The sequence below is a fragment of the Cnephaeus nilssonii genome, assembly GCF_951640355.1.
Source record: "Cnephaeus nilssonii genome assembly, chromosome: 7".
Lineage (NCBI taxonomy): Eukaryota > Metazoa > Chordata > Mammalia > Chiroptera > Vespertilionidae > Cnephaeus > Cnephaeus nilssonii.
Window position 1 is genome coordinate 99938072 of NC_137078.1, and position 24568 is coordinate 99962639.

Sequence of the window (24568 nt, forward strand, 5' to 3'; positions counted from 1 at the left end):
ACCCGCACATCTGTCCCTCCACGTGGCCTCTGCTTGTCCTGCTCCCCCTCCCCCTTCCGGCTCTGATCGTGCACCTGGGGGAGGGCACACAAACCGTAAAAAGAGGTGATATCGAGCGATAGGATGCAAGATGACCTTCCTTGTTCTTCTTCATGCTCTTCTACAAAATCATTTATTCCACCAGTATCTATAGAGGACCATGATTTATGTAACTAGTTCCGTATTGCTGGGGGGTTGTTCATTCCAAATTCCCGCTGTTATTGGTAGTGCTGTAAGGAGCGTTGTCGTATGTGAATCCTGTGGATATCTGTCATATTGTCCCACCTGTCCCCGTGGCCCAAGGCAACACAGACAGCCACCACGTCCCCAGCCGTGTCTCAACGCCGCCCACCTTCCTCTCCCACGGACCCTTCTTTATCGCCCTTCAGTAAGCCGCTCACAAGCCCCAGAGCACAGCCTGGCTGACAGGGAGGTCACCCAGCCCAGATTCCTGGGCCGAGAACACCGAGAAAAAGGAGTTTCAAGGAGGGTGAGACGAACTGTTCTCCAAGGCTCCGGGAATTCTGTTGAGGTCAGAAACGACTGTCCGTCGACTGAGTAGAGTGGAAGTCACTGGTCCTGCTCTTCCAGATGTGGGTGCAGTTATCCGATGGGCCAGAGCCGCGGGGGACGAGCGGGAAGGAGGGCCGTGGGGAGAGGGAAGGCCCAGCGCCGTGGGATGTGGTGCAGGAGGCTCCGGAGCTGCTGGAGAACCAGGAGACGCTGCCTCGAGAGACACGCTGGGGACCAGGCCCTTGGAGGAGCAGCTGGGACCGGGACCGTTGCAGGTCCTCGCCAGGTGCCCGAGCCGTCACTGCGCTCTGTGAGCTAGAGGACCCACAGACGGCAGCCTCCTTACACCTCCTTCCTGTAATAGTGGGCGATCGTCTGCCCCGCCTGCCCATGACGGGGTGACCTGGACCAGCCCCCCTGCTCTTGGACTCTCCTCTGCAGCTGCCGCGCCTCCCCTTAAACCGAGCGTTTGTCAGAGTGACACAGAGCGCTCCGCCCCGGGGCAGAGGCGCCAGATGTGGAGAAATGCTGATTCCTGCCACAGCCGGCACAAATGAGGGATTGGTTCTAATGTGGTCTACAGAGTAGGAATTTGGATTTAGGCTCATTAACACACACACGCAAACGTATTTCTTTATTACTCCTCCCATCATCATCATCAACAACCACACACACACACACACACACACACACACACACACACGGATTTGGAAGATTTTGCAATGATAATTAAAAAGCCACTTAATACCCCATGAAATACAAGCCGGTAAATTGAATGGACAGTGATATTAAAATATTTCATTAGATGCTTTTTATGCCAAATTAAGCTGCTGCAATTATATTGATATTCACGGTCAGCATTCATCTAAAACTGTTTTAATACTTTTTTCCAATTTAGCGTGATTAATTCTTTCATTTAAGAACACACTGGCTTTCACGTTTTTGATTGTCTCCCTCGTCTGCTGGTGGCCGGGACTTCCTTCTGCCAGAATGTTTCCTCCTCGAGGGATTCATTCTCAAAGGGGTGGAATCCGACTCTTCAGGACATTCACTGCCCTGGGCACAAGGTTTTACTTTCACTTCCTCAACAACTGCGTTCTCCGTGTGGCGGGCGAGGCTCTGCCACGTTAGCTGTGAAGTGCTCCGATGTATCAAATCCATGCCTGCCCCGCTGCCGCCCACGACCATTTGTTAAAGGATTCCTGGGTTAGTTGCCTAGGTTAATATTCCACCCAGTTATAAATAAAAAAGCTACGAGTGTTTTACAAACTGAACGAATGTCTTTAACATAATTCCTGCTGCCAGGAAGGGACCAGCACTCCGGTGCAGCAGAACGGGGGTGGGTGGGTTGGGGGGAGGGGGGCGTGGAGGACAGTGTCTCCGTGGGCACCAGCCACAGTCATTCACTGCGTGGGAAGTTTACCCAGGGAATCATTAATTCTGTGTTTGTAAAGAATTTGGCTCTTTGAGTCAAAACAAATGTGTCACATTTTGGATTCCTGTTTACGAAATATTTGTTTTGGCTTCTCCGCAGCTCTCTCCTCATTTGGTTTGCATCGTCATAAAAAAAATGGTGTCCGAATGGCGGTGCCAATGTCTGTGTCCAAGACGCACGGCCGCGCCGTGGCACCCGTCACTCGGGCAGTTTCCACCGTCGGACACGGTGTCTTCAGTCCACGCAGAGCCTCCGGGAGGACGGGCAGAGAAACGGCCTTTGCACGCGGAGCGGGACCTGAGCAGCCCCGTCAGGGGCGTCTGAGTTACAGCCCGCCACCTGCGGGCTGGCGTTATTCGTCCTGTTTAGTCAACAGGAAGAAGGCGATGCCGTCAGTGACGAAGCAATTACCTCCACGGTCACCGCAAACCGGGCCTCCCCAGGAAGGGCTGCCCTTGCCGGCTCCGATGGACTCCACGATGCGCCAGGAGCCCGCCCTCGCTGGACAGAGCGCTGCCACCCGGAGCCCAGGGCGAGGCTACCCTGCAGGACCCCTCTGGACCTTCGCAGACCCCCGAGGACCCCAGTGCCTTCGCCTTGGGACAGGAGGGTCTTGCCATGTAGGCAGGGGCTCGGAACCTTCTAGCCCTCCCTCCGTGAGCCAGAGGGAGCTCCCTGGATGCATCCACAGTGCTCTCTTGGGGCACATGGAAAACCAGGAGGGGGCTGGTGCCCGGCTGGCAGGGGGGGCAGATGGAGCCAGTGGGAGGCCAGGTGCCAGGTGGGCAAGAGGCATGGCTAGGCGTCAGACTGGGAGGATCACAGGGCTGGGTTTTGTTTTCTGGTGTTTTAAGGCCAAGCAATTTCTGACACTTACAGGAACAAAGGCGATCAAGGAGGGCCCGATGGCCTTTACGGATGCTGCGAGGTTCCTACAGCAACCAAGGGCTCCCAGGATGCCGTGCACCGCCCTGGGCCCGCTGGGCACGGCACTGGGGGCACCCCCTGCTCTCTCTTCCCCCCTGGGGACTCCGTCTCTGTTCCAGGGACCCCCAGTCAGCTCGACCTCCTTCTCCTTCCAAGGAAGGAAGCTGAGAGCACGGCTCCAGGGCCCCGCTCCTGCCTGGCAGGCAGTTTAGCATGCAGACCCGCGTCCCGAGCCGCGCACGGAGGGCTCTGGAAGCACCAGAAACAGATGCTGGGGGAGGAAGCCTGGCCCGCGGCGCGGTGGAGCGGGGAGGAGGCCAGGGGTTATCTCTGCGGAAGCCTGACCGTTTAGCGCGCGGTGTTCTGACAACGCTCAGCGCTGCCCGGAGCAGCTGCTCCTGGTACGGGCTGCGTGACATTCTGCCGGGGAGGGAGCTCGGCTCTGGAAGGATGACTTGTGTGACACATGACAGCTTTCGGGCCGCTGGTCCCCTGGCTCCGCGGCTCTAAGACCCGAGCCATCTGCAGCCTCTCACTCCCAAAGCCTGAGGCCCGGGATGTAAAGCAGAAGCGGGAGAGAAAACTAAGCAAAAAAGGAAAAGAAGAGATTTTTTTAAAAAAGAAAGAAGCCAGACCACCTGCTTTGAATAAAGACAAGCGAAGCCCCTCCTATTCGAATCTGCACCCCACCCCCTTCTGTCTTCCAGGCAGCAGCCTGATCTGTGTTTTTAAAACAATAGCATGATGCCACCCCCCCTTCATAAAGCCTTCCCATGGGCCCTCTGCTCTTCCAAACCCATATCACAGCCCAGGAAGCCAGCAAGGCTCAGCTCCTCCCCTCCAGACCAGCTTCTCCTTTTCTCACCGCCCCTTCACTATGCTCCCTCCGAGTACATGGGAGTACACTGACTGGCTTTCCTTCCTCCCCTTCCTTGTGCCTCAGGGCCTTTGCACATGCTCTCCCTCTGATGGAATGCTTTCTCCTCTCCTCATTGCACTCCCCACCCCACTCACTTCTCAATGAAACATCGATTCTTCTGAGCTGCCTTCTCTCATCCTCAGATCAGATCAGAGAGAGAGGGAGGAATTTAGTTGGTCTTTATTATTTCCTTCCTTCAGCACACTTTGGGTTTAGTTTGCTTTTTTTTCTTTCTGGTTTCCTGAGGTACAAGGTTTGGTTATAGTTTGAGCTCTTCCTTCTGTTTTGATATGGGCATTAAGAGCTATAACTCTGTACATTTTGGTCAATTATCTTTTAAAGAGAAATTTTAAGGCAAGAAAGAGGGTAGTTTACATTTACCCACATTTTTACCATTTTGCTCCTTATTCCTTTGTGTAAATTTGAGCTTTCACCTAGTCACATTTTCCTTGAGTCTGAGGAACCCTTTTTCATATTCTCATAGAATAAATTCTCTCAGCTTTTTTGTCTAAAAATGTCTTTATTTCAACTTCATTTTTGAAGAATCTGTTTACTTAACATAGAATTTTAGGTTGAGTTTTTTTTCTCTTCACAATTTAAGATGTTCCATTGTCTTCTAATCTACAGTGTTTATGATGAGAAATCAGCTGCAGTTCCTACCTTTATAATGTGTCTTTTTCCCCCTGCCAAATTAAAAGATTTCATCTTTGTTGCTGGCTTTCGATAATTCGATTATAATAGTTCTTGGTGTCCTTTTATTTGTATTTATCCTGTTTCATGTTCAGGTTCACTGAGCTTGGATCTGTGGTTTTATACTTTTATACATTTGGGAAAGTCTTGGCCATTATTTCTTCAAAAACTTTTCTGATGCCCTTCCCCCCCTACCCCCAACCCCAGTTTATCTTACCCTTTTATGTTATATTTATCCTACCCTTTCTTCTCTGGGTGCTTTAGTTTGAGCAGTTTCTATTGCTATATCTTTAAGTTCACTCATCATTTTTCCAGGGTTTAATCTGCTATTAAGCCCATTGCAGTACTTGGACTCTACGATGGCCCCAAAGATCTCAACCTCCTGTTATTCACAGCCCATGTAACCCCCACCTCTTTTCTGTGAGCATATTGGTGATTTGCTTCAGTAGGATACACCACGGGTGATGGAATATCACTCCTGAGATTAGCTTACAAGAGACTGCGACTTCTGTTTTGCTAGCAATCTCCCCTTGTTGTATTTCTGGTTTGCACACTTTGATGAAACACGCTGCCACATTGGGAAGATCCATATGGCAAGGAACGGAAGGTGACCTATGGCTAAAAGCCAGCCAGGAACTGAAGCCCTCAGTCCAACATCTTTCAAGGAACCAAATGCTTACAACCACCCAGAATGCTCAGGAGCACATCCCCCTCAGCTGAGCTTTCAGATGAGCCCTCAGCCCTGACTGGCATGCTGACTGCAGCCTCGAGAAAGACGCTGAAACAGAGGACTCAGCTAAACCACTGCTGGACTCCCGACCCACAGGAACTGTGAGAGAATAAATGTGTGTTGTTTTAAGCTGCTAAATTTGTGGTAATTTTTAAGATATCAATCAATAACTAATACCTTTATCTGGTGAAATTTTCACTGTAGATATTGTATTTTCCAATTATAAAAGTTCTATTTGGTTCTTTTTCTATCCTGTGGTTCTCTCCTCACACTGTTCATCTTTTCCTTTAAATCACTGAGGATATTTACAATAGCTGTTTAAAAGTCCTTATCTTCTAATTCCATATCTGTGTTAGGTTGGGTTCCATTTCTACTGCCTGATTTTTATCCTGGATATGGGTCATGTTTTCCCATTTCTTTAGCTGTTTAATAATGTTTGACTGAATGCAGGACACGGAGTGTGGCTTTTGCTGCGTTGTTTTAAGAATGTTGAATTTTATTCGTCAGGCACTTGCAGATCAGCTTGCTCACTTTTAGATTTGTTTTTATGCTTTTCTAGGGGGTCAAGGGCTCTAGAGCATTCTTTACTCCAGGGAGAGGTTGGCCCTGTTATGAAGGTGTGATCCTTCTGACTGCCTCAGGTATGGAATAGCATCTCTTCACCCAGCCTCGTCCAAACGTGACCACCTCCCATTTCTGTGTAAGTTCTGAGAATATTTTAGCCGACCTCATGGAGTTTCACCTCACACACACTCAGCTTCGTGTTTAGCCGAAGATTCAAGGGGACCTACTGTGCAGATCTTCGCACCTCTTTCTCTGCTTCTCTCCTTCTCTCCAGTTCTCTGCCCTCTAAGGTCCAGTGGCCTTGGCCTTCCCAAACTCCAACCTCCATCTCCTCAGCTCAGCTAACCTGCACGGTTACCCCATCCTCACGCTCCTGGACAGAGGCCCCAGCGGAAAACAGAGCTCATCTTGCTTATTCCTCTCGGCTATTACAGTCCTGCGTGTCTGCTGCCCAGAGTCTGTCAACAGTTGGGACACATATTTTGTCCAGGATCTAATTGGTGTTTTAACGGGATGGAAAATTTGCTACCAGTTACTCTGTCGTGGCCATTAGAGGTCTCGGGGCATTTTCAGAGATGCACAGCGGGGACGGGATCAGCACTGAGCTCTGCCTTCACAGCCCTCTTCACACCGAGCCTCTGACATGCAGTGCAGAGCTCACACTCCCAGCCCACAGGTTCCAGGTGCTCCGCAGGGACACGTGGTGATTGCATGGACAGCGCAGGAATCCAGCTGCTCAGAGGCGGCCCGTCGCCACCACACCCCAGCAGCCGGAGGACTCGGAGGCCCTGCTCCCTGTCCCAGTGCTGGTCCTGGGAGCCAGCAAAACCGCCGAGGAAGCCAGGACTGCTGCTCAGAGTTATTGCTGGAGACTTGGATTAATTCACGTGTACATATCGGCTTTTTATCTTATTACTAGAGGCCCGGTGCACAAGTTTGTGCACGGGTGGGGTCCGGCCGGCCCGCCCTGGATCAGGCCAATCAGGATGGGCTGGCCAGGGGGACAGGATGCAGGAGGTTGGCCGGCCACCCCCCACCCCGATTGGGGGGGGGGGATTGGGGGCGGGGCTGGATGGGGGAGGGGCCATGGGCAGTTGGCCACCCCTGCCCCCTGGTTTAACTCCCAGTCGAACTCTGGGTGGAGGGGACAATTTGAATATTAGCCTTTTATTATATAGGATTATTATTTATTTTTTAAAATATATTTTTATTGATTTCAGAGAAAGGAAGGGAGAGGGAGAGAGATAGAAACATAAATTATGAGAGAGAATCATTGATTGGTTGCCTCCTGCACGCTCCATACTGGGGATTGAGCCCACAACACGTTCATAAGTCAATTCTCAACCACTGAGCCACGCCAGCTGGACCGAATTGACGTTCTATAAACAAAAGCCAGACAGCACAGCCCACGCATCCTGAGCCAAGGGTCCGACCCTATGGGGCCCGTCCAGCAGCCCCTCCTCTGTGAGTGGATGAAACGTGGCTGTGGCTGTGGCCGTGCAGGACAGGAAATGACACTGAGCTGAAACCTGGGGTCTGTTTTTCCCCTTTTAGATCCAGGAGCCAAAATATTGCTAAGGCTTTTTATAAACAAAGATAATGAGTGGTATAATTTATGCAAATTAACTAATGCTGCTGCATTTTCTAGAAGTAACATAAACTGCATTATTTATTTGACGTACCTTTTGGAATAAAAATAATTATAATTGGATATTATACCTAACAGGTTTCTCCCATTGTTTTCTTATTAGTGTGTGTGGTTTTGAATACAAAACAGACTCGCTGAACGCACGCAGTACGGGTGTGGTTTCCTTTTGCACCTGGGGAGGTGACAATGACCTTTCAGAGGATGGGAGTTGGGCCAGGGTCCCTGACCACAGCCCTGCGCCAGAAGGAAATGTGTGGACCACGGGCTGTGGGCCTGGCTTAGTCAGCAGGTGTTCGTTATTTCCAACTGGTACGGCCCCTGGGCGACACCCAATGTCATTTCCACTCCCTCCGTCTTCCCATCTTCACCACTCAGAGTGGTCCCCGGCCAGCAGCCTCCGCACACCTGGGAATTGCCTCCTGCTGCATCCCAGACCCCGCCCAATGGAGTCAGAGTCCCTGGAGGACTCACGCACGTCCAAGTTAGAGAAACACCTTCTGCATCATTGACGGTGAAGGCCAGTCCCTCCGGACCCTCCTGCAGCAGACAGAGCTGCACACTGGAGGGCACAGGGCTGGGGCCCCAACTCTGCTGTTCCCCGTTCCCGGCACCCACCCGTGTTTGCCCTCACGTCTAGCACGTTTTAAAATGAGCCAGAATCATCACACGTCGTAATTCTTAACGTCATCCTATTAAGAGTATTGAACTGGCAGAAAAGAGAGTTAGGCGGAGCAAATTAAACAAGGATCTGGAAATGCACAGCCCGGGAACATTCTGCTGCCTCTCTGCTCACTGACACCCAGCCATGACCATGCTTGCTCTCCGTCTCTGATGTTCAGAGCACAGAGTCTGGTCAAAGAACACGTGTAAACAGCGCCGATTCGTAACCTCGTGTACGCAGTGCAAGCTGGGCCTGAGGTGGTGGCGAGAACTGAGCGGAGGCGCCCTCATCCTTGGGAGGACCACCGTGTTGTGAGCCGAGGGGCCCCCGCTCCCCCCACCTAGGGAGGAGCAGGCTCATCGCTCACTCTCAGGTGAGGAGAAACAAAGCAAAAGCATCTCAGACGACAGGAACAAAAGGAACGGGAGGTAATTTACTGAATTTATTTCATCGCATCTCCCTTCATCCCGTAAAAACAAAACCCCGAAGTGTTCTACCTTCTGGTTTGTGTCCAACAGGACGTGCCAACTAATTGAGTGTAAAAAGCGGGGCATTGCATGGTCTCCGTTCAAGTCAGTGTGACAATGGCCCCTCCTGCCCCCAGCTCTGCGGCGTTTCTGTTGTTATAATTCAGTCCATTCACAATATGTCATTGCAAACACTACGTGCAAAAGAAAGTAGAAAAAGCAGATTCTTTATTTCCTGGTGCATTTATTTCCGTCTCCCCTCCTCCAGCTCCCCCATTTACCCTGCGCGTCCATCTGGAGGCCCAAAAAAGTCACAGGCAAGTTACGAGACATAATGAGGCGCACTCAGCTGCTATTTAGCCTGCGAGTGTCACTGCCAGGTGTTGTGAAAGGAAAAGAAATGTGCGCATCTCGTTTCCAAACATTTCGTACGGAATGTTAGGGAGCAGGAATGACATTGGGTGTTCACTGATCTGGGAGGGAGGCGATGCCAAGGAGGGTCCCTGAACCGCCCCCGGACAAGGCGCTGGGTCGGGTCCCCTGTGTCACTCCCAGGGCCTCTGCCATGCAGTCCCCGCTCAGGCACCGGAGGCCTCCGCCCCCAGCAGGCACCGGGACTCCGATGGGCCTGCTGTCCCCACATTCATTCAGTCATGCAGGGAAGGAAAACGGAGTCACCCTGTGCTCCGTGCTCCTGAGACAGAAGCTGAGAAAGCCAACAAGGACCTGGGGGCGTCTTCTCAGCCCCACCCCTCTTGGTGGGAGCATCCCCCCAGGACCACCCTCCGCAGGGGGCCCAGAGACTTCAGGGGGTAAGGGAAATTAATTGGTGAGAACAGCATCCCTACCCAGCCCACTGTAGAGACAGAGGGAGCCACGCTGCCCACCCTTGGTTAGACTCTGTCAACGGTTTCACAGCCATTAAAGAGTCAAAGGTCAGCAGCAAATGCACATTGTGTTTGCAAGAAATAACTGCTGTGAGGCCCAGTGTGCATTCACTGGGGAAACGGAACTTAACAGGACGTTATGCTGACAGCTTGGTCTAATGCCGTGTAGAAAAGCTCACAAGGAAATGAGGGGTTTAAGCAAAATATCAGTTTCGGGTCGCCACTCGGTGGAAAGGGGCTCCGCGCACGTTCCGGCTGCATATGAGGAAGGAATCTCAGCGGAAATGGGGCATCTTGGGGTTTCCCGAGTTTGCTTCCCACAGTCCCACGGAGAGGAGATCCTGGCATTTAACCAGCTGTCTACCCACCTCTATTTCCCCCCAGCTCTATTTCCCCCTGTGACTCTATTCCCCCCCCCAGCTCTATTTCCCCGAACCTCTATTTCCCTGAGCCTCTATTCCCCCATCTCTATCCCCCCCACGCCTCTATCCCCCCACACCTCTACCCCCTCCCCCGCCTCTATTCCCCCGTGCCTCTATCCCCCCCCCCCCCGCCTCTCATCCCTCTCCCCTCCCCGCGCCTCTGTTCCCCCATGCCTCTATTTTCCACACATTTTGCTGGCTGGTGGGAAGCAGACACAGCACCGGGGTCTCATTAGTTTGCAAACATATCCCCTCCCTGAGCCGGTGACTAATTCATGCCCACTGCAGGGGCGGGTGCGGCTGGAAGCTAGTGCCCCTGCACGTGGCTGCTGCTCGGGGAGAGGCCACAGCGCCTGGGACAGAGGCAATTTCCCGGTTACGTTAGGGAATTGAAAGATGCGGAGACGATCAATAATTTACCATTCAGTAGGGTGAAAGCCAGAGATATCCTTTACCCAATGCAGACAGCTGTATCTGGTCATTCATCGGGCGGGGTGGAGCATAGATCGATCACGTTTTAAAGGCATCCCAGCTTCCAACGGGGCCGTAAGTGATGCTACGGAATCAAAGTTGTGTCCTGGCGACATGTAACTTTGCGTCTGCTGCATGTGGGGGCCCAGACAGGGAAAGGCCAGGGTGAGTTCTGGCAGTGGGTCCCGGGGTCCTGCTGTAGGGAACACCCTGAAATTCCCATTCCTGACCTCAAGGCCTAATGGGCAGTGACATGGCGAGACTGTTGTGATAATAACTAGAGGCCTGACGCACGAAATTTGTGCACGGGGCTTGGCCCCCACCGCCATGGCTTTGTCCAGAAGGTCGTCCGGTCTAATTAGCATATTATGCTTTTATTATTATAGACTAGAGGCCCGGTGCACGAAATTCATGCACGGAGGGGTGGTCCCTCAGCCTGGCCTGCACCCTCTCCAATCCAGGACCCCTCGGGGGATGTCCAACAGCAGTTGGACATCCCTCTCACAATCCAGGACCGCAGGCTCCTAACCATTCACCTGCCTGCCTGCCTGATCTCCCCTAACCACTCTGCCTTGGCCCCGCCACGTGGCTTTGTCCAGAAGGATGTCCAGAAGGACGTTTGGAAGACGTCTGGTCTATCTGGTCTAATTAGCATATTATGCTTTTATTATTATAGATTAAATACAAGCTCAGCACACCAAGCTGCTCTGCCTTCAACAGGGAGTTTCTAGCTCAATTACGCTCCAGTCAGGTTTAAAAAGGAAATTGCAAAGTATTTCACATACTGCAACCTACCAGGGATGGAGGGTGGGCAGGAATGACCAACACGCAGCCTCCGGGTGGCAGCCACCGTGGACTCCGGGTAGGGGTTCCCAGCACTGAGCAGGGCTCCCCGCAGGCCTGGGGCTTTGGGATCTGAGAGGCACCAGGACCCACTTTTCAGAGAGCAAGAAGGTTCCCAGGCCTGGCAGTGCCCGGTTTGCTAGCGAACGGCCAGGGCACCTCCCTCCCTCGGCCGTGGCTAACGTGCGGCCTGTGCTCACTGTCCCTGCATCAGTACTGCGCCCGGACCTAAACCAACTCGCTTCCTTGACTCCCGTGAGACGGTACCCCAGCAGCCAGGCCGGCAAAGAGTCCAAGGAACCTGCTCTGACGGCCGCGGCTGCCGGGTGGGAACAGGCGGCCAGTGGGGGGAGCTTCAGGTGCGGCCTTAGTGCCAGTGTCTGCACATGGGACGCTCTGCCCTGAACCAGTTACTGTCTACCTGGAAGTCAAATGTACCTGGCACCGTCCCACATGTGCATGTGTGTGCCTGTGTGCACGCCTGTGTGCACACACTACACCTGAGATCTCTGCAGGGAGAGTGGGCACACAGCCCTCACCCCCGCACGGGTCCTGGGAGCTGGGAGCTGGGAGCTACCGTCTCAGCACAACGCATGGCAGCAGTAGATGAACGCAACCCAGTCCCCTCAGTCAGGGCGGGAACAATCGGCCCACGCGTGTAAGGCCCCCGCCGTGTAAGGCCCCTGCCATGTAAGGCCCCGAGTGTAAGGCCCCCGACGTGTAAGGCCCCTGCCATGTAAGGCCCCGAGTGTAAGGCCCCCGACGTGTAAGGCCTCGAAATCCCTTGGCCTGGCCCTGCTGAGGCAACTGCAGGCGGGACTTGAAATTCAATACACCAGGAGCTCCTCCCCAGTGACAGAAGTGTACATTAAGCAAACGATGATATAAATACCCAAACGGCCCCTGGCGGACAAAGGGTCCCCGCCCCTGCCCAAGTGCAGGCAGTGGGACTGTCAGAGGCTCCAGAGGGCCTGGGTGCATCAGAGCCGAGGGGGCGGGCCTGAAGGTGGGCAGGTGGCAGGTGCTGGGGGTCACGCTCCCACCCACTGAGGGGCGGCCAGGGGCTCCCCATCTTCTCCCTGCAGCCCCTGGTGGCGGGGGAGCAGGCTCCCGGGCTGGGGGAGCGCGTGGTGGGACTCTTCCCCGCTGACTGGCTGGGTTATAAGGAAGGGCGGCCTGGTGACCGGAAGGGGGCCGACCCTCCCACAAAAGACCTTCCTAGCCTGTCCCCGACCTTACCCGGACCAGTACCTGGGGCACAGCCACCTTTGCCCCTTCACTCCCAGGATGCCGCGGTCTCAGGACACGTCTCCTGGGGGCCGGGGTTCGGGATAAGGGCACTGGGCATCTGGGTGGCCTCTCGGCTCCGTTACTAACCGGCGAGGTGTCGCCGGACACTTCTGAACCTCCCGGAAATGAGTTATCTTCTGCAAAAGTGAGGGTGCTGACAGTCCCTCCCCAACAAAGATGCTGCCAGTCACTGAATGAGATGACGCAGGGAGACTGAGGGCACAGGCCCGGTATTCAGTGGGCGCTCAATAAACGGCGCATCACTGTGCCGTTGCCAGTGGCGGTGGTCAGAGAAGGGGGACCTTGAGCAGGAGAAGCACACCCCCCCCCCCGCCCCAGGCCTCTGTGGGCTCAGCGGCAGGAACAGAACAGAGAGGCTGCTATGCCGCCCCAGAATGTAGCCGCTGACGCTATTGATTAACATTGTAATTACATGAAGTGGCAGGGACGTGTCACCGGGGAAGCCGCGTCATTAGAAATTACAGAAAGCCATGGATTTGAGTTCCTGAACGGATTCTTCCCAAGCACATCCGGGTAACAGGAAATTAGTTTAAGGTGGCAGCGTACCAGCAGAATGTGGCACGATAAATGCGGGAGAGTAAATCAGGGGGAGCCCCGGGGGTTCCTCCGAGGTGCCACCCCAGGCCTGGCCCCTCCCCCGGCACCACCACAGGACCCCACTCTGGGTCCCCAGGCTCTACACCAGGTGGGGACTGGAGATGGAAGACCTGGTCCAGGTCCCAGATGTGCAGCCAGTGGGGTACACACACCTGCCAGGACTAACCGCGGGGCCGGGCGGCCTCGGAGGACGGGGTGCCGGTGAAGGCTCAGCCAGTCGCTGCTCAGGGCGAGTTCCCATGGCGACCTCCCCAGGCCTGTCCTCGGGACACAGGCTTATTCTGAACTGCAAGCCTCCGCCGCGCGTGGCGACAACGTCCACGGAAACGCCAGCTTCTGTTTCTGTTTTCAAGCTCGACGCTGTGCGTTCCTTGTCCCCCCCCCCCACCCCCTCCCCCGTTCTGCGCCTCACAGGTCCGCTGGGAGCGCGAGCCCAGGCCCGGTGTCTGGCGGACACCAGGAGCTCACTGTGCGCTCACGGGGCTGCCGGAGCCCAGCCGGTCGCGCAGGACGCTTCCTTAAGGAAGGTACCGATGGCCCGGCCGGTGTGGCTCCGGGGCTGAGGTCAGCCCATGGACCAGGAGGTCACGGTCCACTTCCCGGTCAGGGCACATGGCGGGCTCGATCCCCAGTGTGGGACCTGCAGAATCAATTCTCTCTTACCGACGTCTCTATCTCTCTATCCCTCTCCCTTCCTCTCTGATCTAAAAATCAATAAAAACGTATTTTTTAAAAAGAAGAAATAAAGGTGCAGATGGAGTGGTGGGTGCTTACGGGCAGGGGAGGGGGAGCCGGAAGGTACTCTGGCTGAAGAGACCAGGGAAGACGCCCTGGGAGGTGCGGCGTGACCAGGCTCACACGGTCTCCATGCAGACGCTGAGCAGGGACCGCTGTCGTACCACAGGCTGGCGAGTCTACAGGGGAGCAGCGTGGAAGAACGTGTCCATGCGGCTTAGGAAAAGCAGAACCACGTATTCTGTTTAAAAGCCACCATGCGGCCTGCAGACTCATCTGCCCCGTGAGCCTCAGGCTCGGCTCTTCCACTGCCACCTTCCTCCTCATGTGCTCACTGCTCTTTCCCACCTGATGTGGGCACCACGGGTGCATGTGGCTGGGGGTTGTGGCTGGTGCGTGTGGCGGGTGCGTGTGGCCGGTGTGTGTGGCCGGTGTGTGTGGCCAGTGTGTGTGGCTGGTGCGTGTGGCTGTTGCCATGTGGAGGGTGCGTGTGGCTGGATATTTTAAATATTCTCCCATCAGATATTTTAAATATTCTCCCATCAGCTGCAAGCACGATGCCTATTTATCTCGTGGCTGCCAGCAGAGCTGAAGTGGTCCGGCATCGCCAAGAGGCAGCCAGTTATTTCATGCCCTGTTAATTCCTAATGCCGTAACTACAATTTCATCCCTACCTTTAAAAGAGGTGCTTTTTTCCTTTGTAATATGTGGCCTGAGTGTCCAAATAAAGAACATCAGCCCTAATGGGGCTGACTCCAAAAACATACCCTCGCTTCTGCCGCTCGCCGTGGGCTCGGAGCCCGCAGGCATCAGCTCAGCAAAACTGAACTCTTCACGGCTGAGAACTCCAATCGGAGAGGGTGGCCAGCATTTCTGCCCGCAGATGGCCAGGCCGGGGTTCTGTCCACCGCAGAGCCGCCCGGTGGTGAAGGCTGTCAGCTCAACCACAATGAGCCACGGCCTCGGCCACGACCACCTCGTGGCTCCAAAGGCAGGATGTGGGCGGGCTGGCCGTGTGGTGGGAGCAGAAACAGCCCTGACCCGGAAGCGGACGCCTGTCTGATGGGGCTGGAGAGAGACTGACACGGCGCCAAGCAGGCACCTGCCGCTTTAAATCACGTCAGCGACTGCACCGCAGCCTCGGTCAGTGCCCACGCCACTTCCCACCCAGCCCGTTACTGCCCGACCCCAAACACGCCTCGTTTCCTATGTTTATGCCACTTCCTAAGGGCACGTCGGCCCGGTGCCCCTCCTAGTGCCCCGCACGGGGCCTGCGCTTCTCCCTCACAGGCCTTATCACCTGCGTCAGAGCTGCGTGCTGGGCATTGTGTCCCCCATGCGACCATGAGGGTTGGGGACGTCACTGCACCCATCACGCCTGTGGACAGCTGCTCACAAATGAGGGCAGGTGCTGACTGGTCTGGAAGGAAAGGACCACAGTCCCGCCTGAGTGAGGTCCAGGGGCAGCTGAGTGAGTGCCAGGCGCCCCGGCTCAGTCCCAGCGCCAGGCAGCTTTGTGGTGGGATGTGGGGCAAGAAAAGCCCTCTCTGAGGCTCATTCTCCTCCTCTGTGAAATGGGTATAACAAGCGCTTTGCATGATTTTTATTTGTTTGTTTTTTGTTAACCCTTATCCAAAGATATTTTTTCATTGAATTTTAGAGAGAGTGGAAGGGAGGGAGGGAGAGAGAGAAACATCAATGTGAGAGAGGCACATTGATGGTTGCCTCCCATCCACACCCAGACCGTGGCCGGGGTGTCAGGGATCGAGCCTGCAACCCAGGTACATGCTCTGGATCGCGACCCAAACCCGGGACCCTTCCGTCCTCAGGCCGGTGCTCCATCCACTGAGCCAGAGGGGCTGGGCTGCCCGAGGGTTGAAGGAGATGGCGCACCGGGGAGAACCGCTAGCCTGCGGCTGTCGCTGAACTACGCGCGTGGCTCCGCTCTGTAGCGGGGACCCCGCAGCGGAGCAGCCGGGAGGCGGGTGGCCGGGAGCTGGCCGGGCCTGACATGACACTCGCCCTCCGGGGAGAGGCGCGAGGAAGCCGCACGCGTCAGGGGCCGGAGAAAAGCACCGTGAGCGCGAACGTCCTCTTCCCGCTCGGCCCAGGAGCAGCAGCACCTCCGCTCCTCGGACGGGGAGCGGCCACCAGGAGGCAGGGGACACCCGGAGGCGCCCTCTGCTCCCCGGGGAACCTGCCCCCCCCCCCCCCGCCCCTGCCAGGCAGCATAGAGCCACGTGGGCAGGACCGCCTTCAGGCACGCTGCGATTGCATCTCAGGAGCCGTCGCCAGCACACCCACCTTTCTCCTCCTGCCAACCTTTGTCATCCCGGGAACCTTATCGAGCCGGCGTGGCTCACAGACAGGACAACTCATCACAGACCTCACAGCGCGTCGGCTGCAGCACAGCCCTCCTGTGCCGGCCCCGAGGAGATCGATGCGCCTTCGAGCGGAGGCCCTGGGCCGGCCTCCGAGGGCACAGGAGCTGACTGCCGGGCAGCGCTGGGCAGGCCCGCCCCCCTGCCTGCGGGAAGGCTCACAGCGAGGGCGGCCATGAACGGTTCATCCTCATGTCTCTATCGCGCCCTTGAACCGAAGAGGCCAGCTCGGGTGGCAGAAAATCACGCTGCCAGGCCCTGCCAGGCCGCTGCCTCCCCAGCTGCAGGGTAGCGGGCTGGCACGGCGCCTGCCGTGACGTGGGCGCTGAGTCATGGGAACCGCCTGACTGAACCCACAGGAGAAAGCAGGGCCCCAACTGGGAAGCCCCTCCTCCCGGGGACAGAAAGCTCAAGTCCACGCGCAGTGCGATTCCTGTGGGAGGGACGCTCACCTGCCGGTCCTCCCACCCGCTCACACCGCACCGAGAGTCCGGAAACCCCTCGCGGCCCTCGCGTCCTTCCTCCGTGTCCCGAGGGTCCACATGCCACATGTGCGTACACGTCAGACCTCCGGTGCGGGAGCCACCATCACTCCGAACGTAACTGTGGCCTGAAAGTCACCCTTCTGCTGCCATCAGTGGGGACCCTAACGTCCGGCCGAGGGAGGGGATGAACGCTGGGCTTTGTTCCCTCAGCCTCTCGCTGTCCTGTCTGGAGGAACACCCCACCTGTCACCTGCCACCAGGGGCGCCTGCGCTAGTGCCACTGAGGGCGAAACCACCGGGGACCTGCGACAGGGGGCCATTTGCCCGGGTTCGGTGTGAATTCCCTGGGACCCAGTACCCCAGCCTCTCCTCTCCCTATCGCTCACCCGGGGGGGTGAGGGCAGCAAAGGCTAAGCTGTGGATCCAGTCGCCGGGCGTGTCCCTGACCGGTCCAGGCCCGCGTTCCTCATCTCAGAGCCTTTCTTTGTCATCGTCGTAAAGCGCTGTTATCAGGTGTTTACAAACACCAAGTTCTCTCTCTGCGGAGTCAGATAATAAAAGCCAGCGGATGCTACTTCTAACATCCCGAAACGTACACGATTCATATAGAAAAGGCGTAATGACACGTGCGTCACCAAGAGCATCAGCATGGAGGGGCTGCTGAGCTCACGGGGCCGACGGTCCTGCTGGTCAATCCTGGCACCTAGCGGACCCCACACGCTAGCAACCCCACATTCCAGCGAACCTCAAACACTGGCAACCCCACATTCCAGCGGACCCCACACGCTAGTAACCCCACACGCTGGTGAACCCCACACGCTGGCGGACCCCACACGCTAGTAACCCCACATTCCAGCGGACCCCACACGCTAGCAACCCCACACGCTGGCGGACCCCACACGCTGGCGGACCCCACATGCCAGCGGACCCCACAGACAGCGGGCACAGGGGCCCTCTCCCTGACCACTTTGAACACCAGGTGGGTCACAGGCAGCTCCCCAGCTCCTGGCCCGAGACAGCCCCTGCCGCCTCCCAGGGAAGACCCTTCACAAGGACCCGCAAGGCGCAGAGAGGTGGCGCTCGCTGCCGAGCCGGCCATGGGTACACCCGGTTCATGACCTTTCCTCTGGGCTGTGACCCTGGCTCGGCCCTCACACCCGGGCAAGAGGAGCCAGGGATGTGCCCACGGCTGCCCAGGTGAGCAAGTGTGGACAAGAACAACAGCAAGGAAACCAGGCGGCCCCCGTCTCCCCCAGGACCCAGAGGAAGTCTGTAGGAGACCTGATGCTTTCTGCAGGGCTCCCCTTCCCTAAATGCACCGCCCCCCCCCCCCAGCCCTGCCACAACCCCGAGCACCTTAGCCCCTCGAGTTATCTGTAACACCAGGGCGCTCCCTGAGACACCCAGAGGGAAGCAGAGGGCGTGTCAGTAGAGGGAGTGAAGCCCCCCCCCGCCACTCAGTGCACCCCGAGGCACCTCCGCCCTCAGCCCCACACCCCACTCTGCACACCTCGCCACTCCCAACCGCACACCAATGGCTCCGGGACGCAGGAGCGCTTTAGCTAAACCCGGTTTCGTGGAAAACGTGAACGGAGACTGCAGGGTAAGAAGGGAGGAGAAAGGAAATGACAAAAGTGCTTTCCACAGAGGTGCCCGGGGCCAGGCCATCCTCCGCGCCCGACGGGGAGTTAGAGGCCAGGAGGCCCTCGCTTTACCTCCACGCCCTGGACCTTCAGCTTCATGTGGTCCTCGCGGGTCGTCTTCCCATCTTTCCTCTTCTTCCAGCAGTACCCGTCCTTCCTGTACTTCACCTTCTTCCTGTTGTAGAGGATCATGGAGCCATTCTGCGGCCTGCAAACGACAAAGGGCGCGTTACCGAGAGGCCGAGCAGAAGACGAGTCTATGGAGAGAGACCCCCTCAGCCAGCGAACGTCTCCACGGGGAAGCCACCCCCGCGCTCGCTGGGGCGTCCGTTTCACCGTTTACTGCCGCCCCCGGACTGCCCGTGTTCTATGGCCAGCCAACCTCTGCTTGTGGATTTGGTACCTAACGAGTTCAGTGTGTCAATGATCGGCCTAAAAAACACGCCCTCAGTCATCATCACCAGCTAATCGGGTCCGCGATGCCGGGGCCTGCGCTCTGCCCGAAAAGTGGGAGAAACGGAGAGAGAGCAGCGAGAGCCGGGCCGTCGCAGCGCCTGCTGCATCCTGTCTCCTGTGAGAAGACTTCCTCCTCTCGGTCCATCATCACCCGCATCAGGACACAGATAAGGCGACACGGACGCCGGAGGACTGTGTTAGGAAGGGGCCAAAGGGAGGCTCGGCGCCTGTGCCAAGTGCCCCTGATTCACGGCTGCATCAGCCGGGCTGGTGCGAGGAGCGGCCGTCCCTTCTCCCTGGCGAGCTGGGTGCAGATCCTTCCCCATCTGGGCTCCAGCTGCCAGGGGACCCAGAAACCTCCCGGGAAACTGCCTATCGGGTCCACAACCACGGAATCTTAGGGAAAGAGTTGCCCCCTCGCTCAGGGCTAAGAGTGGATGACCGTTCTGATGCCGTTAAAAAGTACAAATAGCCCCGCCGGCATGGCTCAGTGGTTGAGCGTCCACTTATAAACCAGGAGGTCAGGGTTCGATTCCCGGTCTGGACAAAGACCTGGGTTGTGGGCTCGATCCTCAGTGGGGGGCGTGCAGGAGGCAGCCGATCAATGATTCCCTCTCATCATTGATGTTTCTCTCTCTCTCCCTCTCCCTTCCTCTCTAAAATCAATAAAAATATTAAAAACAACCAAATAAATAAGTATATAAATAAAAGCACAAATAAAAAGAACCTTGGATTTCCCTAAAAGAAGCCACTCATCCGCCGCAGGGCTCGGGGGAGGCTCACCCAGGACCCCACAGGGGCAGCTGCTGCGGATTCTGGTTTGGAAACACCCAGGGGAGGAGCTAACCTTCTCTGCGGTGGAGGGCTAGCAGGTGGGGGTGGGGGTGGGGTGGGCCCTCAAGGAAGATGCCCCTGACACTAACAGCACATCACACACACACACACACACACACACACACACACACACGTGTGGCCACCTCCGTGTCGCTCTGTACCTAAACGTCAGCACAGAGAACAGAGTGCGAGTGATTCTGAGCACGCACGAGGCCAGCGCGGTCCTGTCACCCTCCAGGGCAGGTGGCTCAGGTTCCCGCCATCGCCAGCTGGGTGGAGGGAGAGAGCCTCCAGCCCTCCTTCCTGCCCCGGTCAGCAGCCTCCACCCCGTTCTGCTCTGGTCCTTGAACAACCGGGCCATTTCACCATCAGGCACAGAACACTGGCTATTGATGGCTCACTATCCCATTGTCTGTAGGGAAAACACCCAGGCCAGGGCGACAGCCGGCTGTGTCCCAGCAAGGTGAGGACTAGCACCGGTCCCTGGGGAACCAGAGGCCCCAACACTTCAGTTCCCCATCCCCGCACAGTGGGTTTGGGTCCATTTGGGTTTCCTCCCTAAGTCTGCGGGACTAAAACGACTGGGGAAGACCTCCAGGTTGTCACAGGCTGTCACCTGACGGTTCTGTGTCACGCCCACAGGACGCCTGGAAACCTCCCGGTCCCCTTCCACGTCCAGGTGGCAGGTGAGCTGGACTATTGGGCCCACGCTGCCGCCTCCACAGCGTCAGCTCTGCTCTTGGTCCCTGCCCCAGCTCCAGAGCCCTGTGAGCTCCCCCCCGCAAGACCCAGGAGAGGGGCCCCAAGTTCAACTGCTGTGCTTAACAGGCAGAACCTGTTTTCTGCCATTTGGGTAGTTATATTACTAGAGGCCTGGTGCACGAAATTCGTGCATGGGGGGGTGTCCCTCAGCCCAGCCTGTACCCTCTCCAATCTGGGACCCCTTTAGGGCAGTCGGAAATCCCTCTCACAATCCAAGACTGTTGGCTTCCAACCGCTTGCCTGCCTACCTGCCTGATTGCCCCTAACTGCTTCTGCCTGCCAGCCTGATCACCCCCTAACCACTCCCCTGCCAGCCTGATTGACGCCTAACTGCTCCCCTGCTGGCCAGATTGCCCCTAACTGCCCTCCCTTGCCAGCCTGGTCCCCCCCAACTTCCCTCCCCTGCTGGCCTGATCGCCCACAACTGCCCTCCCCTGCTGGCCATCTTGTGGTGGCCATCTTGTGTCCACATGGGGGCAGCCATCTTTGACCACATGGGGGCGGTCATCTTGTGTGTTGGAATGATGGCCAATTTGCATATTAGTCTTTTATTAGATAGGATTCAAGGGCCACACAAAATTACCAGCTTCAAAATTAGCCTCTGCCCTGGCCAGTTTGGCTCTGTGGATAGAGCATCGGCCTGCGGACTGAAGGGTTCCAGATTCATTTCCAGTGAAGGGTATGTACCTTGGTGGCAGGCTTGATCCTGGGCCCTGGTCAGGGTGCATGAAAGAGGCAATCAATCGATGTGTCTCTCTCACATAAATATTTCTCTCTCTCTCTCTCTCTCCTCCTTCTCCCTTCTACTCTCTCTAAAAAAAAAAAAAAAAAAAAAAAGGAAAAAAATCAATAGAAAAATACCCTCTGGTGAAGATTGACAAAAAAAAAAAAAAAAAAAAAAAGGCTGCTAAACAAAAATACTAGCCTGCTATATTTGGTCAAACATTTCATTGACTCTCCCTAATGCCTTGACAGGGCCAGACCAAGTGGTTTCTCAGATCTTATATGGCCCTCGGGCCAGACGTTCCCCACTCCTGGCCTAAGGGATAAGCAAAGGAACACCTCTGACCCACTAGACAGCTCTGCGCTTATTGCAGCCCCTCCAAACAGGAAGGAAGACACCCCGGAGCGGGTGGCAGGGACGCCTCGGCCCCAGCACCCCCTCTGCGGCAGGAGACTGGGCGTTAGTGCCATCCAGCTTCCTGGGAACTAAGACAGGGCTCCATCCTCGTGCCCTCCTGCCCGGCTCAGACCCTCGGCAGCGTCTTGAGGCGCCTGTCCCCCCATGGGAAGTGCTATGACCCAGAGAGAGTGACTCCCCCAAACACTGTCCCATCCACAGAAGCATCGCAGCTGCAGCACCCACAGAAACCCACCTTCCGCTGCCCTGACCTTTGTGTTCGAGGGGACAGAACCTGTGACCCCACGACGCGCCACTTCAGCAGGCAGATTGTTTGAGCCGAAGACAATCAGGCCTAACACGCCCAGGAAGAGCCTTTTTAAAAAATATATACTTTTTTATAGATTTCAGAGAGGAAGGGAGAGGGAGAGAGGAATGGAAACATCCATTATGAGAGAGAATCACTGATCGGCTGCCCCCGGCACATCCCACACTGGGCACTGAGCCTGCAACCCGGGCCTGTGCCCTGACCGGGAGTCAAACTGTGACCTACTCATTCAGAGGTTGACGCTCAACTGTGGAGCCACAGCAGGCGGCCACCGTTCTATCACCTGTGACGATGAAGGTCTCCTCTTTCTTAGGCTAGAGAGGCGGAACTTGTGGATCTTGTCAAAGGGCTGCCTCTGGTGTCCATAGTTAAGCCGTAAAAAGGCGTGTTGGCCTGAGTCCCTACTGAGGTCAATATAAGACCCTACTCATCAGTGGTCAGACAGGGACCTTTGGGTTCACTATCTTTAAAAAACAACAACATTTTTTTAGAGCGCTCTCATCCTAGACAATCGTCTTACTGGCTCCCGTGGAAAGACGAAGGTGAAGCGGATTCAAAGGAACGTAGCCTTGGGGAAGGCCTTCAAGATGGAAGAACAGGAATCAGACTCAGAACTGAAGTCCACATCCAACATCCGCTCCCCGTGGAAATCCGGCCCCACCTCCGCAGCAAACGTCAGCCCCCAGCACCTCTGCTACCGCAGCTCGCGAACCGTTAGTGACAGAGTGAGGGAGCCAGGCATGTGGGGCAGGGCCGCTGGGGACCCGGCCTGGAGCGCCACACTCCTCCCGGGAGCCACCGGTCCCTCCGCAGATCACGGGGGAGGGGACACAGCAAAGGGGGAGCAGGCACATGGTCCATGGAGGTGAATGGCGCAGGGGAGGTGCCTGACCACAGAGGCCGGTCAGTCTCACCTGGGGAGGAAATCTCTGGTCGGAGAGTGGGAAGCTTCCGAAAGCTGGGGAATGATTGGTTATTTTGAGAGAGCTCCTGGTTAAAACCCCGGGGAACAAAGAATCTCTCTCTCTCTCTCTCTCTCTCTCTCTCTCTCTCTCTCTCTCTCCATTCTGCATTCTCTCGGCCCAGAGCACATAGCCATGCAGTCCAGCAGCAGCCTGGGCCGGCAGACCACGTGGGCTCCAAAAAGACTCAGTTTTCATAGGAAAGAATCCCCGGCCACCAGCCTTGGTCTGGGCCTCGCTGAGGGCACGGCCGCGCTTTTCCGTGGCGGGTGGACGGAGATGGGACGATGGACGGAGAGTGGACGATGGACGGAGATGGGACGATGGACGGAGATGGGACGATGGAAAGCGGGGAGAGGAGCTCCTTGGACTTTGCATCGCGAATGAACCTCGCTGCACCACCACCTCCTCCCGTGCGCAGATCCGGGCAGCGCTTTTCTCACCGTCGCCTGGGACAGCCTGGGCTCCACCACCATCTACAGCTTGCACCCCCGCTGTCCTAACCCCCTCCCCCGTGAGGTTAGAGGCACTCCAGCCCGACCCCTTGGCCCAGGGCAGACAGGCTGCTCACGTGGGTGCTGAGAGCAGGACGTGGGTCCAGAAGCCCCGGACGGAGAGCGGAGAGCGAGGCGCACTCTGCAGGCCTTGCCAGCTTCCGGCCTTCCTAGGCAGTGCCCTTTGCAGATGCAACCTGGACCCCCACCAGCGAGCTCATGTGCCCTGGGCAGCAGCAGATCTTTTCAATTGCAAAGCCTTTTAGCTTCGCTCTGGAAGATCCCACCCAATTTAAAGAGGCGTTTAAAAATGAAAGGCCGTTCACAGCCCCTCACAGGGGCCTTATAAGGGAGGCATTCCCTCTGTGATTATTCTGTAATTATGAGACAAGCGAGGCCCTGGGGACACCCCTCACCGAGCGGACAGATGGCCAGGAAGCCTCCCAGCCTCCTGCAAATGACCAGGAAGCGGCTGAGCGGCAGGCTGACACTCAGGCTGATAGGAACAGGAGTGGAGGCTGCCCCCCAAGGCGAACTGGTCTACAGTGAAAATGAGCCTCAGAAAGGAGAGAACCGCGGGCCTTTGTGGAATGCTTGATGCAGACTTTCCAGCGGCGCCCTGCCCTGAACCCCGAGGTTCTAGACCGGAGACATCTTCCCCCCCCACCTTAGTAGAAAACTTTCTCTCCGCTACTTAAAACGGCAAATTCAAAACAGTGCGATTGGGCAAGCGAGTCATCCTCAAAGCATTGTCTCAGAGAAGGCTCTCTATTCTTTGAAGACAGCTTGAGGAACAGAGACGAAAAGGAGTGAGAATCAACAATTGTTGATTTACAGCTGGAATCTTCAGAGGTGCAGAGGTTATCGGGGCAGAAATAGGATGTTGGGGACCAGCGAGGATTGTAGGAAGTATTCACCATGCTCTGTTAGCCGGGATTGCTTGTTCTGATGAAAGAAGGCACAGTCTAGCCTGGCTGGGGGGTGCACGTGGGACCTGGGAGCTCACCTGGAAATGGGGACACCCTCCCCATCCGGGAGCTGCCTATCACCATGGAAACATTAGCAACCTTGTTGATGAAACCAGAGTCTCCAGCCCTTTGAAGACCCCCAGCCCTTTGCGTCCCCACAGGCCTTTGCGCATCTCCAGCCTGCTTGCCTACGAACTGCCCATTGGGTGTAGCTTTTGCCTACTTTCCCTGTGACCTTTATCCTACTCACTATCCGCAGCGGCTCATGGCGGGGCA

At 56.3% G+C, this 24568-nt stretch overlaps 1 protein-coding gene across 6 annotated transcripts in view; it reads right to left on the reverse strand.

Annotated features, from left to right (window-relative positions):
- The window catches only part of CAMTA1 (calmodulin binding transcription activator 1), a 675317-nt gene that overhangs the window by 285206 nt on the left and 365543 nt on the right, over positions 1-24568 (reverse strand). For all 6 annotated transcript variants that reach the window (XM_079777254.1, XM_079777251.1, XM_079777253.1 and 3 more), the window contains exon 5: positions 18441-18576. In XM_079777254.1, the coding sequence (XP_079633380.1) occupies positions 18441-18576 (136 nt within the window). The remainder of the gene's footprint in view (positions 1-18440; positions 18577-24568) is intronic.